The 19,465-nt window shown below is 43.0% G+C and overlaps 1 protein-coding gene across 2 annotated transcripts in view; it reads right to left on the bottom strand.

The window, feature by feature from the left end:
* Nucleotides 1-6,925: 6,925 nt before the first annotated feature.
* Nucleotides 6,926-19,465, bottom strand: part of CEP112 (centrosomal protein 112) — a 157,982-nt gene continuing 145,442 nt past the window's right edge. For both annotated transcript variants that reach the window (XM_082293982.1, XM_082293983.1), the window contains 3 exons: nucleotides 10,495-10,596; nucleotides 8,092-8,150; nucleotides 6,926-7,225 (listed from right to left, as the gene is read on the bottom strand). In XM_082293982.1, the coding sequence (XP_082150108.1) occupies nucleotides 7,222-7,225; nucleotides 8,092-8,150; nucleotides 10,495-10,596 (165 nt within the window). In that variant the 3' untranslated portion in view covers nucleotides 6,926-7,221. The remainder of the gene's footprint in view (nucleotides 7,226-8,091; nucleotides 8,151-10,494; nucleotides 10,597-19,465) is intronic.

The raw sequence follows: 19,465 nt of genomic DNA, 5'->3' as shown, positions 1-19,465 counted from the left end.
GATACAAATAAACCCACCCATAATTGCACATCGTTAATTACCGAGAGCGTTTGGGTTTCTTGGAGAACATTAGGTTGTGAAGACGCTCAATCAAAGAGCCCTTGGGGCATTCAAATCAAGGCAAAGCATCAAAACCCAAGCGCTGTTTTGCAAACACAGCTTCAAATGCGCGGTGGGGGGAGGAAAGGCTTCACCCCCGCCTGCCCGGCAAAGAACAAGGCCGGGAAGGCTCCTGGCTCCAAAGCCGGCGGCACGCAAGGGCAAAGGCTGTGACCTCGGGGTACAACATCTGCAGGAGCCTCCGGGGACGCCCAGCACCGCACCGAGGGTGATTCCAGCAAGGCTTCAACCACAGGCACCCAGGGAGGTGTTTCCTCCGCTGTATTCTCCCCGTTGTTCTCCCAAGCCCAACCTTTTGTGCCCAGGCAGGGCAGCTCTGAGGCTGCCCCTGCACAGAACTGGTTTCCACCAGCCTGCAAACGATTAGGAGAAAAATCAACTTGGGGAGAAACTTCAGTCACAAAAAAAAATGTGACTGATAACTGCAACCTCTGGAAATATTTTTAGCTACACCAACCTATGTATAATATATAACTTTGATTTTATAATGATGGAACAGTATTGCAGGTGAGGTATGCAAAGGAGTGAAAACAGCAAAAAGTGAAATAAAAAAGGAATAATCACAAATTAAAAAGAGAAGGTAATTAATAACACCAAATTCAGGGCAGGAATTTCTGATCACAGTCAGGAACAATGTAAAAGAGGATTTCAATAATATTTGGGTAGTAGTTCTTTTTCTAATAGAGACGATCGTTTTCAGCCAAACCCACTGGATTTGAAGCAGAAAATTAATTCAGGGAAGTTTCAAGAATAGTGTCCCTAGGCCACTTCCAAGTCCCTTTTGGTCTTTAGATCTCTACGTACAAGTTTCTAAGCATCCATGCAGCTATTTCACAGCTTTGCACTCATATGGGTATGTGTACATTTACTTGGAAATGGCTGTTATATGAAAAAAAAAAGGAAAACAAGGATCCAGAGAGGGCTGCTCACATCAATGAGAAAGCTTCTGGGAGTTGCAATAATTTAAAAATATTATTTCAGTTTATGCTTGGCATTTCTCACTCTCTTGCTCACAACCCTGTACCTTACACTGACCACGTTCCTGAAAACAACACTGTGGGCCAAACCCAGCATCTTCTGCCAACACAGCACAGAGGGACCACCAGGCACTTCCCATCCCATTCTCCTACAGGATTACCACAACTGCATTTATCTTCTAAAGTGACACCAAAAACACATGTTCATATTGCAGGGCTCAAGCCCAGCAAAGCCCTGCTCCTCCTCTGCGAGGATAAAAGTGAAGTGACCAGGGAGGGAGGGGTCCCTGAGGGGCACTGATGCTCACCTGCCTCCAGGTGCTGACACCCTGAGGTGACACCTGCTGAGGTGGCACCACACCAAGTCACCCGTGGGCTGGATCCTGCACAAGGCTCAGCATCACAGGCCAGCTGAGCACAGCTTGTCACAACAGCTCCTGAGAGAGGTTTGCATTGCCTGGAGAGAAAGGATCAACCTCCACTAGAAACACATGAAAGGAAATAATTTACAGCCCTTACTAGATCCACCAGAGAGGTTAAATATGCTGATTCCACCAACATACCCCAATGAAAAAAACAACAAAAAAAAGCCCACTCAACACAGAAAGCTGCTTCTACCCCACCAGCTTACCAGGGGTAAGAACTTCAGTCATCCTTTGCAGACCAGATGTTGCATGAGCCTTTCTACAGTCACCCAACAGCAAAGTTGGAGCAGCTCACAGGGTGCTGAAGGATTTTTCAGGCAGGAAGATGGTGGAGATACAGTTGAACTTGATGTCTTAAAGCTCTTCTCCAACCTAAATGATTCTGTTTGTACAGTAGTGCTGTTCAGAGAAGGAAGCTTCAAGGGAGACATCTGGGAGCATAAACCAGCTCAGGTATCATCTGCACTAGAGGCACGAGTCAACCATCCATCCTGGCTGTAGGGCTGAAACCCCAGAAGGTCCTTATTTAGCAGCACATCCAAGGATGGGGATAGGCCTGAAGTGAAGGTTAAGCTCAAGGCTAAGTGTTTGCAGATGGGCTTTATTGAATTAGGCTGAAGGTTCAGGTTGGAAATGCCCCTCTGGGAAGTGGCTGGTTTGTCCTGCAGCTTTTTTGTCCATAATCTCTGGTCCTGCTAGTGTTGTGGCAGGGTTTGGGGTGGGAGCTGGACCCTGGTGCAGGTGTCTGGTTCCATTTTACCATGCCCAGTATTTATATTTCAAACTGCAGCAAAGCAGCTCAGTGGTGCAGGAAGAACCACACCAAAGGTCTGAACAAAGGCACTGGGGCGGCACAGGGCCACCACCTGTGCTGGAGCAAACCTCAGATTGTGGGGATGCTTCCAGGATCTCCTGAGCAGAGCAGCAGAGTTTTCATTCAGAATTTTCATTGTAAATTCAGATCTACACTGAAATTAGTCAGTGACCTCACCCAACAAGGATGAACAAACAAGAAGATGACAAGCAAGTGTCGATAAGTCTCAGAAGACATAATATCATTCCTGAGCACAATTAAACCCAGCCATGCAAACATCCAGGCTCTGACTGATCATGAAATCCACATGGGGTTATTCACGTTCTTAAGTCTGTTTTTCCACCACCCTCAGATGCACAATGAGAGTCTGACTTTATGAAAACTGACTGTATAAAATTTAGGTGAGAGATTTAGATGGGCTCTAAATGCAAAGAGAGAGAGTCAGTTCTGAGGAATCCCTTTTTGAAAACACTTGCTCTGGGAGAATCTGTGATCCTGAGACTGACCTGCCACATCCTCAGTGCCATGTGACACATCTGAGCCTGTGCCAACTAAATCTCATTAAACAAGTCCTGCACGCTCCAGCACTTCCCAGCGCTCCTCAGTGAAGAGCCAAGGGTGGTATTACTTCCCTGATTTCAGCCCAGGATCACTTCCACCAACAGATTTCTTACAGATTCTAGGGCTAGAGTTTTAATGAATTCCTTGAATCCTTTCTTTGGGCAAAACTGGACAAAGTTAACTTCAGTGTTAGCTTGAGACAACAACAGAATTAGGACTCACAACCTTCTTCTGAAAGGATGGTCAACTCTGCCTGGCATTAAACTGATACGAGGTTTCAATGGGAGAAGAACAAGATTCCTAAAGTATAAATCTGTTAAATAGATTTTATAAAGGTGGAAGTATTGTTACAGCTTCACTGCCCAGCTGAGATGAAGGTGTTCCTTTACTTTGCTCATTCTACCAACACACATTTCCTTGTTTTCAGCCCCAAGTACTGAGTCTGGATCCTGTGTTGCCATAAAAAAGCCCATCTCCATTCCCACTAAGCTGTATGTCCATGGAGCATTTGAAACAAACAGGATGTTGGGACCCAGCCCTGCAGATAAAATTGTTTTACAGAGCTGCTCAAAGGGGGTCTCAGCTCTAAATCCTCCTTGTGTGAAGGTGAGCTCCGTGCCCACCTTCCCAAGGGTCTGCTGAAAATACTGCCCTGAATATTGGACATACCTGGGTTGAAAGGAAAATTAAAGTTTCCTGTTAGAGCACCATCAGGAAAGAAAACATCTCTTCTCCCAAGGATGCCTGGAAAGAAGCAAAGCTCTTATGACCTGTAGCCATAAATTCATGGGATGAACTATCCCATAGTTCATGGGATAAAGGGATGAAAAAAGATTGCGATTATGGACGGCAGAACAAGGGCACAGTCTCCACTCTTTTAGTTCCCTGGTTCTCTGTCAGTGAAGGAGAGACCAATTGTGGCAGCAAATGGTAAATAAATTGTATTTTATCCAGGGGTTTGCCTTATTTACATTATGACAAATGCCAGATAACACCACAGAGCTGCACAATCACTGTGCAAAAGTGCTACAAACTGCTCCCACATGCAGCACACTCCCTCCTTCTCTCACGCAAGGCACATTTTTGCAGGATCAGACCCTCATTCAGTTCTTTCAATGCTTTTTCACAATTTTTTTTTTTTCAATTTAGGGAGGAAAAGTTTTATTTAATTTTTTTTTTTTTTTTTTTTTTTTTTTTTTTTTTTTTTTTTTGTGGTTTGAACTGACCAACTGCATATCATCCCCTGGCTTTATCAAAGAAGCCACCAGTACCAGGGCACATCTATTTTAAGAGAGCTTTAGTAGGCAGACTTAAAATTGATCATGCATTTTAGTTTCAGTAACTTGCAATTTCTGCACGCTTTGATAGCGCATTTTAAAGAACAAGTCTTTAATGACAAAGACTTAAAGGAAATGACCTTTCTGAAGAAAATATCAAAGCTTGGAAAAGATAGCTCCTTGGAAAAAAAAGGCTGAATTAAAATGACCTTGTGTTCTGAAACTTCTTCATACAATATCTGGCGTCTTACTTTTCCTTTGTACCCTCCAAATGGGACCAAGTATAATTTAGCAGTGTGGTGCCTCCAGTCCATTCTGTGATTTGGGGAGGACTTGCAGTGCACTAAGAGAATAAAAAAAAAAAAAAAATCAGATCCTACAGAGATTCTCTATCAAGACCTCTCAGCATCAGGATCAAAGCTCTGTGCGTTTTCCAGACAATTCAATAAGTATTTTCTTCTAATCGTTGTAAAATATTTTTCTGTGCAGCAAAATCATTTCTCAGTTTGAAACCACCACAGTCAGGAGAGATTTGGGCAAGTACCAGGAGTATCTGCTGTCCCCAGCACAATTAAAGCTCTGTTGCAGACGCAAGCAGAAGGAGGGACCTTGTATCCCTTTTCTTCCAGCTGGGCCAAAATGGAGCATTTTTGTTCCATGTAACACAAGAACTGTGAGTGGCACTGAAATAAAGTGTCACCTTGATAAGGGTCACCTCCTTGGGTACTGGTGAAAAATGTTATGGTGACGTTTTCTTGGGGGGTTTTATAGAGGGTGAAACAATCTTCTCTTACAGAGCAAAACAGGTGAATTAAATCAATATAAAATAGAAACAAGGTTGTAACCACACTCAAGCTGGTTTGGCCAGAGCTTGTTTAGGGACAATGAAGCCAACTCCTGGCAGCTGGCAATTCCTTACCAAGTGGGGAAAAGAGAGGCAGAGAGCAAGTAATAACTACGGAAATCTTTCTAATCCTTCAGTTTGGACTCCTAACTCTCACTTGTTACAAAAATGATCAAAGCAATGCTAACAGCTACAAGAGAATTCCACCCAAACTCACATTTAAGTTCTTACAAGGTTCATAAGCACCTTCAAAGTGGTCCTCAAGCTGTAGTTGATGCTGGAGAGAGTTTCATAGAGTTTTGAACCCCCCTGACTGACCAACATCTACTTTTCTCAAACTGCTTTATGACCATCAGTGACATCAACAACCCAATTCCAAAAAGAAGGAAATTCAGAATTCAAGTAGCTAGAAGAGGGCTTGTGTTTATCGATGTACACCCCTTCCTGCTGTCAAAAGCATTAAAACCACACAGATATCACAGAAAAACACAAGCAGAGAAGCAGAATCAAAGATGCCTCATTTCCCTCAGGCATGAGAGGAGTTGTCACTGTCCCCACCTCTGCCATTTGGACATGGGGCCATGCCCAGTGGGTACATGCCAGTGCCCACAGCCTGTTCCTCCTGCAGAGCCCAGCCACTGCTGCCCTGCACCTTTCAGGGTAAAAGCATTTTACACAATTAATGCATCCCAACAAATTCCTGCTCCTACATCTCCCTGTTCCCCCAGGCAAGGCTTTGTGGCACCTGCCACAGCACCTCCTCCTTTGTCAGAGGAGCCGTGACAAGCCCTTATCTGTAATTAGAAGAATTACTTGTTGATTCAAGGAAGGTGGAAAACCTGCCCAGGCCCCAACTGGGCTGACAACCAGCAAAGCACCCAGAGCCAGAGCCGGGGTTTGGCACGGAGCGCACCGGCGCTGCCAGGAGGAGGGGTGGATGGAGCCAGCCTGCCAAAGCCTCTCCTCCTTGATCTCGGTGCCAGGAGCAGATAAGAGCCCAGCTGGTGAGCTGGGGCTTGGCGGCACAGCTGTCTCCACCACGGGCACTCAAGGGAGCGGGACCCTCTGAATTCTGCCAGGCCACGGCACGGGAGCACCGGTGACACCGGGGCCAGGCTGGAGAGGTGGCCATCCCCTCCAGCAGGGTCTCACTGGTGCTGCCAGGGCCACAGCTGGACTTGGAATAGGAATTTCTGCCCCTTCTCAAGCACTGTGCCTTGATCCCAACACCAGCAGCAGGATGGTGCCCAGGAAGAACAAAGCCATTCCCATGTTTGACAGATCTAAATGTTCACATTCCAAATGTACCAATGTCCACTCTGACTCATGGATGGCGAGGAGATAACAGCACTGTCTCATGGCTGGCCAGCTCTGAGGGCTGACCAGGTCCTTCAGCTTTCCATTGCTCCTCAAACCTTATCCCAGAAAACCCTCTGGAATCTGCTCAGATTTCCCAGGATTGTCGTGGAGAGCCGGCACATGCCCACATGGCACCAAGGCCATATCACTTATGACTCTTTTCCAACAACACCCATGACTGTATTATCAGTCCATGAGGAAGGAATTCCCTGTGCCCGGAGTATCCAACCCCACTGACAGTCAGAGCTGCCTGCATTGCCACCATGGTGCTCTCATCCTTGTGCCAAGATAACCCCTTGAAACACAGCACATATTCCCACTTAACAAAGCCATACAAAACTCCCCTGGCTACTGAGGTGGGTGAGATGCTCAAGCAGGACAATAATGTCAAAACAAAAAGATAAGAAAATAATAATATTTTAATATTATGTAAACACATGGACACAGAACAATGTCAAAATATGTTAGAATATCTTGGACAATAATAATAGTAATAGAAAATGGGGTTTTCTTCATGTTTTAAGGTGAAAAAAATGGTATTGGGAAGAAGTAACAAAAATATTAGTAGAGCAAAGTCTACTTGCTCGGTAAGCGAGCTCAGCATGGCGTGAAACCGTGTATCAAAAGCATAAATCTGTAATAAAATAATGATAAAAAAAATAATGGAAGGAAGATACAACAAAATCCATGCTGGCATGAGCTATGAATATATTTTCATGAAGTTCATTTTTTTGTGCTAACAAAAGAACCACTAATCTTTGCATTATAATTTACAAGAGCCAAATCTTCAAACCTATTCAAGGCAGTCCATTTGGCAATCACAGAGATCCCACCGATCCATCAGTTACCTGCAAAGGAAGAGATTTTTGTTAGTTATACCTTATTATTCTTATTATAAGAACACAACAGGCTGAAAGTAGGGCTGGGTCCTGTGGGCAGCGGGTCTGGAACTTTCTATTTATCTAACAAAGTTACCTATGCTGGACTTATTACCAAGGATCTATGACATTTTCAGTTTCCAGTTAGCTTTAACTAATTCCTGTTAACAAGTAATTTAGGAATAATATTTTCACACAACTGTCACGCCGCTAACCTTCTCACAGTTGCTTAAATATCTCACAAATGCTGACACTATTTTTACGAGCATGCATTCTTAGTTGCAGAAACCCTCATGTGAGATATGAAATACCATCAATGTCTATAAATACAGTAAAGATGGAGTGGCTTTCCTAGGATGTTTCCTTGTACTCACCTCTCCATGTGAATCACTTACTCTAAAGGCACAGCCAGGCTTTTTATGGCTGCAGCAGTTGCCATAATTTATACTGGAGGGTGTAAACGCCTCAAAAAAAAAAAGCTCAGGCTTGTGGAGATCCGGTGCTTTGAAGATGTGATCTGTAATATTCTGCCTTGCATCATTGTTTTCTATCTTAAAAGGAGGTGGCATCACCACAGAGCCGCAGCTGTGCAGGAGCCACCGCCTCATCCTCGACGTGCAGGCAAAGCCCAGACTTGCAAAGCACCTGCAACTTCTCTAATCTTGCTCTAGCAGTACTGACTAAGCACTGGGGAAAAAAATTCTCAGATGCTTGTTTACTGAAAATAAGCTTTTAAAACTGCACCCATGTTGGAGGGTTTGAATTAAGCTGTAAAACTTCAAGAACTGGACCCACAGGTGTGAAATGGTACAAATTGATCAAAGATAATCCCATACTTTTTGGCATGGTAGGCGGTCAGGTCTTCCTGGAGGACTCTCTTCAGCAGAAAACTTACCTGTAAAATACATCCCACATGAAAATAGGGTACAAAATTCCAATTAATATATTTGTGCTCATTTCATAAAAGGAATTTTTCTGATCTCTCCTGCCTAAATAAAATGTGGTAACACTTTAGCTGCATAGAAGAATGAATATTTAACAGAAGACTGTTCTCTTGGCTTCCCTGGCTCTCCTCTGGCTGTGCACTCTACTCCTACAGGAACAGAGTCAAACCAGTTGTTAAACCCAGCTGGTGGTACCATCTGGGCTGTGCAAGGGCTTGGGAGCTCCCATTCTCCTCGCAGCTCCCATGTGATTCCTGTGCTCTGATCCCTGCACTTTTGCTCTTGTGATTAAGGTACTCACCTGTTCTTCAAATTAATGCTTATTAACACACTGCATCCCCTGTTGGCCATCTCACCAGGAGCAGACAGTCAGGCAGCAATCCTTTATACTTAGCAACGTTTAGAAAACTTCACCCAAGCCTCCAGTATATATTCCTTTCCTGCTGTTTATTTTTATCCGCACACGGTGCTTTTACCCAGCCTATCCTCTTCATCCTCCTCCAACAATAAATAATCCTGACAGGTGCAGAGATTCCAGTGCCCTTTTTGTCTGATGTTTTCAAACAGGAATTTCAACAATTTTCAAAGAGCAGGACACCTGTGCTTCAGAGAGAGCCCAGCTCCCGGAGTGGTCTCTGACGCCAGCGCGTGTGGAAACACAGCCAGCAGCGATGGATTTCTGGGAGAGCACCCAGGTTTTCATGTGTGCAGTTACTTTTACTCCTTTGAAATGCTTCTGCTGCTGCTGCTGCTGCTGCTGCTTACAGAAGCCCTGCAGGTGGATATCAGATTCTACTTTTTCTTTTTTAACTCATTAAAAGGTGTGGTATTCTTGTATTAGCTCAGAGCGACGCTTCCTATCAGGGAGTACTAAGAGTCCTTTTAGGAGTCTTTAAAAATAGCTTTTTACTATCAACTGGAAATAGAATTCCCCAATAGACCCTTAAATATTTATTTCCCACAACTATTTAAATGAGAAAGAGCATCACCCCCACTAGGGAACCCTTGAGGTGGAAGCAGAATGTTTACAACCAGAGTGTTGAAGTTGTGTCACCACTTGCACAGGGAAATGTTGAGTGTCCACCATGAAAATTTCCTACTTCCATTGAAGGTGGCCTCTGCCAGGGGAATTGTCTCATGCAGAGCAAACTATGCTATAGAATAACCCTTACGCACTGCAAAGAGAGAAAAAGGGGACAAAACCCCAAATACATTGAATTACCAATCATCTCCATACAGAAGATAGCATAAGACAGAGAAATGAGATGTTGTAGATCAATAATTTCTAGAAAAATGGTCCTGAAAATTGGCACAAGGATGTGATGAAAATGGGCCTGAACTTGTACTCCATGTCCTCAGGTTTCTGCTTTTCCCAGAGCTCAGGGCAGCTCTGAGTCACCAGCTTGGCACTGTCCTTGTCCCAGTTCTTCCTTTCAGCCAGGACATCCCAGATCCCAGTCCTTCCCAGCTCGGTTACATGCACTGATGGCATTTTCCTTGGATTCCCATTATTCCACAGCTATGATCACCCTTCTTTATGGCTATTTATCCTTCCTCACTGGAGTTCAGGCAATGATGACATTTTGTTTTCTTCCAGCTCCCAGTACACTGAACAGAAAAGCCCCAAATAACTTCTGTAGAAACCATGTGCAAGAAACACACCCAGTTCATCAGAAGTTCCCTATTTCCAATCACATTTGCATATTCCTATTAGCCAATAATAGGAGTAATAGTCTAGTTCATATAAATCATACTGATTCTGCATTACTGTAGAAGAGCTGGTGGTTTGCAATGTTTAAGACAAAACATTACAGAGCCTTTTTATATAGGAAAATGTAGAAATATCACAATGATAATTTAGACATATATCTTTAAAAAAAATCCCATATGCTTTATTACACAGGCTGGAAAGAAAATAAAATTATTTCTAATCCTCTTCTTCACCCCCTATAGGCAGTCTCGAAATGATCCCTTCAGGAGAAACAGGGTAAGGGAGATGAAAGATAACTGTGACCTGTATTTGAAAGGCTGAGGAAAAAACCCTAATACTGAAAAAAGCACAGTTTTTCCTGGAAGAAAAATCTGGGACCAAAAGATACAACGTGGTAGCTCTCAAACTGGAGGAGAAAAGTTTTGTGAAATATGACTGAGTGAAAAGCATGTGAGTGCTGCCATAATATGGTGTTGAGACTTATTCAGTACTTTTGGCCAAATTTCAGAGGGTCATAACCTCCTGTCTAGAAGAGATGGCTTTTTTCCAGCCCCAAATGCTCAAGATGAATAATAAGAATTTACCTGAGATTTTAAAGATGAAATGGTGTCTTCAAATTCCTTCTTGGAAGATGCTGGCATCAACCCTTTGAGTATTTTTTCATATTCTTCTCGTATAGTAATCAACTACAACAGAACAAAGAGAAATTTTTATAGAGATGGCTGCTCTTAGATGCTGGAAAGTACATTTTTTTGCTTCTTTTGCCCAGTTTGGAGGCCAAATAAACACAGGATTGTGCTATCAAAAGGGAGAGGGAAGGAGAGAGAAGAAAGATCAGCAAAGACCTGTAAAGAGCAAAAGAGGTAAAAAAGACAAAGAAAGAAAAAGAAAAAATAAAAATAAAAAATAGATGGAGAAGGAAAAAAATGAGAAAGGAACAGTAAGGCATTTGTTTGGGACATGGTCTGAAGAAGCAATAATCATTCTTAAATCCAGCTGAACTGAGCATTTATGCAGACATACCTTGCAAACTGACAGTCAGAAGTTTTCTGTCTGTCTTTGGTGGGATCCGAACCAGGTCAGTGGGGTGACATTTGTCCCTTGCTCCCTTAGACAAGGTAAGTTACTGTTTCCCAAGATATATTTTACAAAATTTCTCAACTTCTAGGTGCTTTCATGGACATTTTTAAAAATTATTATTCACCATGCAACTCTTTTTTTATTGTACTTTTTGTCTTCCTCAGCTTCAGGGAGACTACAGGACTTTCAATGAGTAGATTTGAGCATCTTAGACCTGTTCCAAGACCCCAAAACAAGGAGGTTTGAATAGGGGGTAATTTTCATCTGCAACTTTATTCAACAGATGCTGAGTAAACAGGAGCTACAGAGCAGAGTTACATGAAGAGAGATCAGGTGGAAGGGTTGTGCTTCTTATCTCTCCAGAGTGGTTAGATTTGATGGAGTTTTGACCTGGGGTAACACAGAGAGTGTGGCTCAGGTCAGCCCATCACGTTCCTTCTTGGCTGAATCAGGGCCTCACATCGGTAGTTAACTCCCAATAGGATTAACTGCTTAATTCAAATTAAGCAAAGACTTTGGTATTTTTCTGGATTAGCAGCTGAATATGTAAATAAAGGATCAAAGGGCTTTGATATCAGATTAACTCATAAAATACATTGAAACTTTCAAATGGAATCTTTTTTTTTCCCCATGGGTTACACACCAACGCCATTTGGTGCTGGTTTTACGTTCCCAAATAGCTGACATCTACCACTGCAACCACAAATCCAACCCTCAGTCTTACACCTGAAGAAGCCACAGGTTCCAAATCCCAACTCCCAGAGCTCCCAGGGCTTCCACACGTGAGAACCCAAGGCCGAGTTCATCCCGACACCATCCCATGGGAACAGCAGCTCATGCCAGAATCTGCATTATGCAGCGTGCAATTATCAATACAAAAGGAATAAAACAATCTGACGAAACCTTAGGAAAATTCTCCCTCTGAGTCACCCTGATAGGCAGGAGGAATTGCCAAATCTCTATGCAAATGGACAATTAGAGGCTTTCCTTGGGAACTGCAAGGAAGTGATGCCACTATGCAAATCTGAAGGGAAAAAAAAGAGGTGAGACAGGAAACCTTGTTTGAACTTCACTTGTGCATACGCCAGCAATCAAAATTTATGTTTTTGAGGGCTACACCAATAAATTTATGCTACTATTTCTATCAAGGCTTCCAAAGTTATGCATAAGTACTGTGCCAGGATAAATATTTTCTGAGCCAACAGCTCATTTGGGTGGGGACCTTGATAGAGCAGAAACATATATTTCAGTTGATTCAACATGTTCCATTTATTCTTGGTGAGACGAGACCAAAAACAGGCAGCCAGAGCAGCAAAATGCTTTTATTTCTTAAATTTTGATTAATAAAGATCTATTTAATGGGTAAGAGGATCTGGATGATCACCTTGCCAATATGCAGATGCAACAGAAGTTTTTTTTACAGCTCTGTGAGGGCAATAATAATTTTCTAATTGTGCAACAGTTTTCTTGCAACCGGGTCACTGGTTTTAATGGTTTAATCTGCAGTTGTCCTCTAAATAAGTGCTTTCACAATGCTGGGAACATTTGTTATTAACTTTGCAGAGCAGCAGAGGATCATTCCCTTCTGACACAGGTGTTTCTTGGAAAGTCAGGAAGAAGAAATGTTGTACTGTGCTTTGAAGTATGGAGATATCTTACAGGGTCAGCTGAGAATGGAGAAAGAAAACGAGAAACAAGCCCTGGTAGCTGTGGTTTGGCTTGCGGCTGATCCCTTACTCCATTTCAGAGACAAGACATGCACTTTTTTTTACAGTGAAACCTGTTCTTTTGGATACAATTCCAATTTGTTTGAGAAGACAAAACATGCTACTTTCAGCTCTGCTCACTGGTAATTGCATCACAATAAGATGAAAATAAGTGCCCAGCAGTTTCCTGCCGTATTATGGTAAGCAACCTGCTGGTACTTTTGGCTGAAGTCACTATCAAGGTTTATTGACCCAACAGATTAAAATAGTGCATGGCAAAAATCTAAATCTCTTCTTACAACTGAAAAATAACATTCAGTGGGCTAATGGATACTCATTTTAATGGCAGAAGGTTTTTATTTTTTAACACTTATTTTTCACCAACGAAAGCTATGTCTGCAGGAATAAGTTTTTTTGTGCCTTAAAGGCTTTTTTTGTTCTTTTATAGCCTCAAGCTGCCTCCCTAGGATCCACAAATACTGTGTCTCCTCTTGCACTCTTGAGGGATGTTTAAAATTGCAATTCTTCATCCCTCAGGAGGGCTTTAGTCTGCTGGATGAGGATGGCTCTATTTCATTTACTTGTGTTCATTTTTCTTCGGTCCTGAGAAAGCTTTTTTTTTTTGAAAATTCATTTTGGTGAGTTGATTTAATCCATGAACCCCCAGGAAGGTTTTACAGCTTTTAATATTAAGCTGCCACACTGTTATTTGTTTATTCAGGTTGGTGGCTAATATATGAGGTTTTGAGTTTGACCATCAATCATCTTTGGTGTCAGCAGAAAGCTGAAGTTGCCACACATAGCTCATGTGTGCTTGGTCACATGGTAAATTAGTAAAAAAAGAAGATATAAATAGTGACACAATTATACATCAAGCGATGCAAAAAGCAGGGTCACGTGGTAAATTAGTAAAAAAAGAAGATATAAATAGTGACACAATTACATCAAGTGATGCAAAAAGCAGGGGACTTGGAATTTCACAACTACACTGAAATTGTGTTGGGCATTGACCATTCTCAAAGAGAGAAAAGCTGGGTTTGATGCCCAGAAGAGAAATAGCCAAACCTGAGCTTTCCAAACCAAGCAGCCAGGCCTGGCCCAGTGCTTACCAGCAGAATCACAGAATTGTTTAGGTTGGAAAAAGCCTTTAAGATCAAGTCCAACCATGAACCAGCACTTCCAGGGTCACCACTGCTCCATGTCCCTCAGCACCACGTCCACACATCTCTGCAATCCCTCCAGCAATGGCGGCAACCACTGCCCTGGGCACTACTGCAAAATCAGCTTCAATTCTACTACTCCAAGGAGTCTTCTGGTGGCACAGCTCAGTTTTGCAGCCACTCATCTTCTCTACAAACCTCAGAGGGATGTTTTGGGGCTGGATTAGGAGCCAGTGGGAGCACATTGGCTCCTCACTGTGCTCCAGTCTCTCTCCTTCCTTTCTGAACAACCTAAGCACATCCAGGAGGAATACAGTGTCTTCACGGTGACCAGATGAATTTTAGCCATGTGCTACCAACAGCCTGCAAAGCATAGGGTATTCTGTGTCTCTTCCATGCCCTGCACCAGATCCTACTCAGGTTCCCAACACCCAAATCTTCCCTCCTTACAGCCCACAACTCTGTGATGCTGAGTTCATCTCTGGTGCAAAATACCCATCTCATAAAAAAAAAAATCCAAAATTCAAAAACCCCAAACAAACACAATCTTCTCCAGACCTTCCACCTGTAAATGACTTCATCAGAACCAGGGGAGCATAAGGAAACTGCAAAAGAAACTCTGAAGTAAACGAAGGGACCACAGAAAGTTGTTCGAGTTCCTCTAAAAAAAAAATCTTGTCTCAAAGGGCATGAAGTTAATGTGTTTATGTCAGATAAGAATCAAAAGACAGTTGCCTTAACCAGGGTGTTGTGGCTTTTTAAAAATCTTAATTTCTGCCTGTTTATAATATTTGTGCAGGATAATGTGTGCCAGGGAATACTAGAATAGTGACCAAAAGGCATAATTAGGATCTTCCAGTTGTTACCAAATTTTTCCATGTTTCAGGATGAATAAGTAATTTCCTCCCTCTCCTAAATCTTTTCCTATTTAAACGATTGTGTGCTATAATGCTGCTTAAAAGAAAAAAATCCTTAAAAAGGTTATGGATCTGTTCTGCAACATCTCTGAATGGAGACAGGAAAGTGCTGCTGCAATAAATCTGAAGACAGGTTAGGGTTCCAAAAAGGTAAAAATAACCCCTTCAGTCTTAGGGAGATCATTTAATCTCAGAATAAAATCTCCTCTTTCTAAATGAGGATAATAATAATAACAATAACAATAATAATAATAATAATAATAATATTGCATAGGTCAGCTTCATTCAGGTGGTTTGAAGACTGCTGAAGGAATTTTCAGAAAGCATTTTGAGAAGGGCAAGTGAAGGACAAATTATTACAGTGTCATCCCAATTTAAAAAACTTAATCAACAAAAAAAAGAAGAACCAGAAAACCCACCAAAAAAGACAAACCAAAATGCAACCAAAAACCCAAACAAACATGCAAAGAGTGATTAATCACTTCTTGTTTGTGTCCTCCCTAATTGCAGAGACTCCTTCTTTGCTTCTCAGCACTCCTGAAGTTTTAAGCAAGCACAGCTCCACTCCCACAAAACCTCTGTGAGCCCAGATGTGCCCTTTCCTCCCTCAGCTGGCCTGCAGGACGCTGAGCAATGTCCCCGAACCAGGAACAAACCAACCAAAATTGGCAATTTCCTTAAATTTCAGATCTCTCCGGTTTCTGTTGTAAGAGAACATTTAACTGGAGCTTGAAATCTTCTGCAATGATTTTTCCTAATGAAGAATCCAATGATGCATCAATTGTTTCAGTGAAGATCAAGGTCTGAACATTTGTCTTTTCAGAAAATCATCAAACACGAATATCTGCTGCTTTTGAGTCCACATTCTCTCTGGTTTCAGGCACTGGGAATTTCAACTCTCACTGTGCAAGGCTGCTGAAATATGGTTCCCCCAGATTTAGAGGAACAGCATGCAACTCGATACAAATGTTCTCGGGTTCTTAAGAAAAGTAATGAACACCATAAATCCCATTAATTCGGCTCAGCTGAAAACAGCGACCGGGCAAGATCAGCTGAGCAAGTTATTTTGTCAAGTGACCACCATGTTGCTCTCCACTGAGAAAATCCTGCTGGAGCACCTCCCCTGTACTGACAGTTCCAATAAAACATAAATTGGTGGCATAGCCGTCCCCTTTGTTTGTCTGTCTGTAGCCAGTAAACCATCCCAGCATCCAAGACATTTTTGCCTTGTTGTTTTACTAACCCACGGGGACCTCCAGCCCTGCCGAGTTCCTCACTGGGCACTGAGTTTGCTGCTCCAGGTCATTTTTTTCTTTTCCCAACCTGCATCCAAGTGGCCTTATTACTTCAGTGGCTTGTGTTCCCATCTCTCTTTTCTTAACCAAGATCTCCCACCTGGAAAATCCTCTGTTTGTAGTTAAGCAATCTGAGTCCATATAATTCATAGCTGCAAAAGAAGCTTTTTGAAAAAACCACCACTGGGCTGCATATGGCAAGAACAGCATTCCTGGGATTACACGACTTGGAGAGGAATAAAAGCTTTCACTGTCAACACCAGGGAACAACCAGGAATGTTGTGGCTAGAAAATTCACGCTGTTCTCTCAGCCTCCCCCTCTCCAGGGCTCTGCTATTGTTACAGCTGGGATTTGGAGGATCCCGGACTTATTTTCTTCTCCTTCCAGATGACTCATGGCAGATGCCATCTTTGCTCCCCCAGCACTCTTCCCCTCAGCTCCTGTCACTGCCAATTCCTTTGCCAGCCCAGGAGGTTGGGATTGCAGAGGAAGGTGAGGGAACATGGGAGGAAACCCCCCTGACACCCCCTGATCCAGAGGAACCAGACCCAAACCAGCCCAGCTGCTCCCCAGTGCTGCTGAGCCAAAGCTGAAAACACAGAATCACAGAATATTCTGGGCTGGAAGGGACCCACAAGGATCATCAGGTCCAACACATGGGGTTAATTTCAGTCTCTGGCCATTCCTAATGCGCTATAAGGATAATTAAGTATGAAATAAAGCTCTGAGCATCTCTGACACCACTGCTGGAACACATTTATGTGTTTCGGTTTTTCATTCCAGCACATGTTACCTTCCACACAATCCCTCCCATCCGGGGTGGCTCAGCAGGGAGAGGTTACAGTGCCTGATTCAGGAGGTGCTGAGTGCTCCCCAACACCAGTGAGAGCTGACAAAGCTCAGCAGCAGCAGGATCAGGCTCCGGATTTTCACACCGACTGTGTGAACAAGCAAATATCTGTAGATAATAATCAGAAGCTACTTTTACGACCACCATTTCCAAGAACAAAAATCCAACCAGCATCTCAACTGGAAAAGCAGCTGCCAGGCTTGCAGAGCCTCAGGGCTGGGCAAGGATGGGCACTGCAGGAGAACCACGGCTGCGCTGCCTGGGTGGAATTCCCATGGATGGCATTCAGTGCTGACTACACTGACAACAAAATAAATAGTACCTTAGAATTTACATTAAGTTAAAGATCACCATAAAGTTGGTCTTTTCCAGTCCTTTTTACCTCCACTGTCTAGAAAGAGAGACTGGGACAGCTCCCTAATTAAACAGGCATTGCTGGGAGCTAAACTGGAGATGAGGTGTTGCTGCTCTGCTCATCCATTGGCTCCTTCAGACATTCCCATTTCTTCTTTTTCTTTTAATTCCCTGCAATAAGCACAGCGGTTCCTTGCAGTCCTACTTTAACAGCTTCTGAAAGAGCAAAGTTCCCTTAATGGATAGTATGTAAGCAAACCACAGATGCTCTAAAATGAGGTACTGCCCTCTTAAAAGAAAGATCTCTCTCATTCACTATTATTTAAGACAAAGAGCAAGAAAAGTGACATTTTAAAATACTCTCTCATTCCTGCATGCTGCCATATGAGAGCATATTCTATTCTCTTTTGGTAACAATTCCCTTTTCCCTTTTAACTATTTGTCCTGTACTTTCTGTTTGCTGTCTTTCTCCAGCTGGCCACCAAGCTCCAATAATTCATTCTGTTCTATTCAGGAGACGAATATTTGTGTATTTTCCAGTTGTGTCTGATTACCAAAGCTAACATTTGATCACTGACTTCCACACATGCACCATCATCCTCGACTCCTTTCCCTTTGACAGTTGCACAGTTGGTGAGAGCCTCCTCTCCCGCAGTTCCTGCCATATGGAGCTCCTGGGAACTTTAAACTCCATTATTTCCAGCTCCTTTCAAATCCCACCTGCAAAGCTGTTTTTCTGTGCTTGAATCTCAGCTTCTATCTCCTCCTGCTAATCTGAAACCTCATGCTATACAGAATAATTTACTATATTCATCGTAATTCTCTTTCCTTTCATAGCTGGCAATTAAAGAAAATGATACACAAATATAAAATGTGTCAAATGCAAAATCGTGATTTATCCTAACAATCTCAGTCTTAATGAAAAACTGAAGGGTGCTGTTGTATCAAAGTGATTAATGAATATATGAGTGGATTTGAGCATAAGGTAGTCAGCCTACTAAGGTAAAAAGGGGTAGAATTGAGCTCCAAATAATGTCTGTGGTCATTTATGGTACCTAAGTCTACAATGCCCCATCACTGGAAGTGTTCAAGGTTGGGCTAGACTGGGCTTGGAGCAACCTGGCCTAAGGAAGGTGTCCCTGACCATGGCAGGGGCTGGTACTGGCTAATCTTTAAGGTCCCTTTGATGCCTTTTCCTGGTCTTAAAATCAAGAGTCATATACGGTTAGAAGGGGAAAAGGGATTTTACCTTGGTATTTATTTTAAGGATCCTTAGGTGTACACATCCAGGTCATATGCATTGAAATGCACCCTGCCGAATATGCCCCCCCCAAAAGTTCTGGTATAACATTATAGGTTTTACTAATTAGCAGATCTATCAAAGATTCCCCAATGAGAGGCTCGAGTGAGCCCCCCTCCCCAAGGAACCTTCCCCTGGATGGTTCTATCTTGGTTTACAGAATGTGTTCTGGAGAGGACCTTGGGCTCTGGGGCACACTGATCCCCAGCTACGAAGCTTCTAAGATGTTGAGTCTCCGAGCTGAACAAACAAGGCCAAGAATGTAGGCAAAAAGCACTAAGAATACAGAAGTTGTAAAAAAGGTACAACAGGGGTATAAAAGAAAAGGCAAAAGATCATCATGGCATCACTTTCCAACCCAAACAAAATTCTACGAAGTCAACATTGCCATACACCTATGGGGCACCTATATCCATGAAAAGCCCCTTCCAGAGCTACAACCAGGATCAGACTGATTCCCTCCTCTGGGAGGAGGGAAGGCTGAAAAGACACCCAGAACCTCCCCAGAACTGGATGCTGTGGTCTGTGTGTGCCAAACAGCCCGAGCAGTGCTCCCACTCCCATTGGATTCTTTACTGCTGCTCTCTGGCTCTCCAACATCTTCTTTTCAATAAATACTTTAAATGTGAAATCTTCTCACCACAAGTAGTTAGCAAAGAAATCCCCTATTGTGCAGATGTGAAACCATCAGATTTTCAGCCTGTGGGGAGCTGTGTCCCTCTCCCTGTTGGTCTCCTGCATTTTTCACAAGGTTTTATGGGAAGAAAACAACTGAAGCACACAGGTCCCTCCTGAGCCCAGTGCTGAGGGTGTCAGCAGAGCAGTGGGTGCAGGAGACACTACAGGGTCCCTCAGCCACACAGAACTGCACAAAAAACAAACACTCTTCAAA

This window comes from Coloeus monedula (assembly GCF_965178545.1).
Source record: "Coloeus monedula genome assembly, chromosome: 19".
Taxonomy (NCBI): Eukaryota; Metazoa; Chordata; class Aves; order Passeriformes; family Corvidae; genus Coloeus; species Coloeus monedula.
This window is presented reverse-complemented; position numbering and strand designations above follow the sequence as displayed.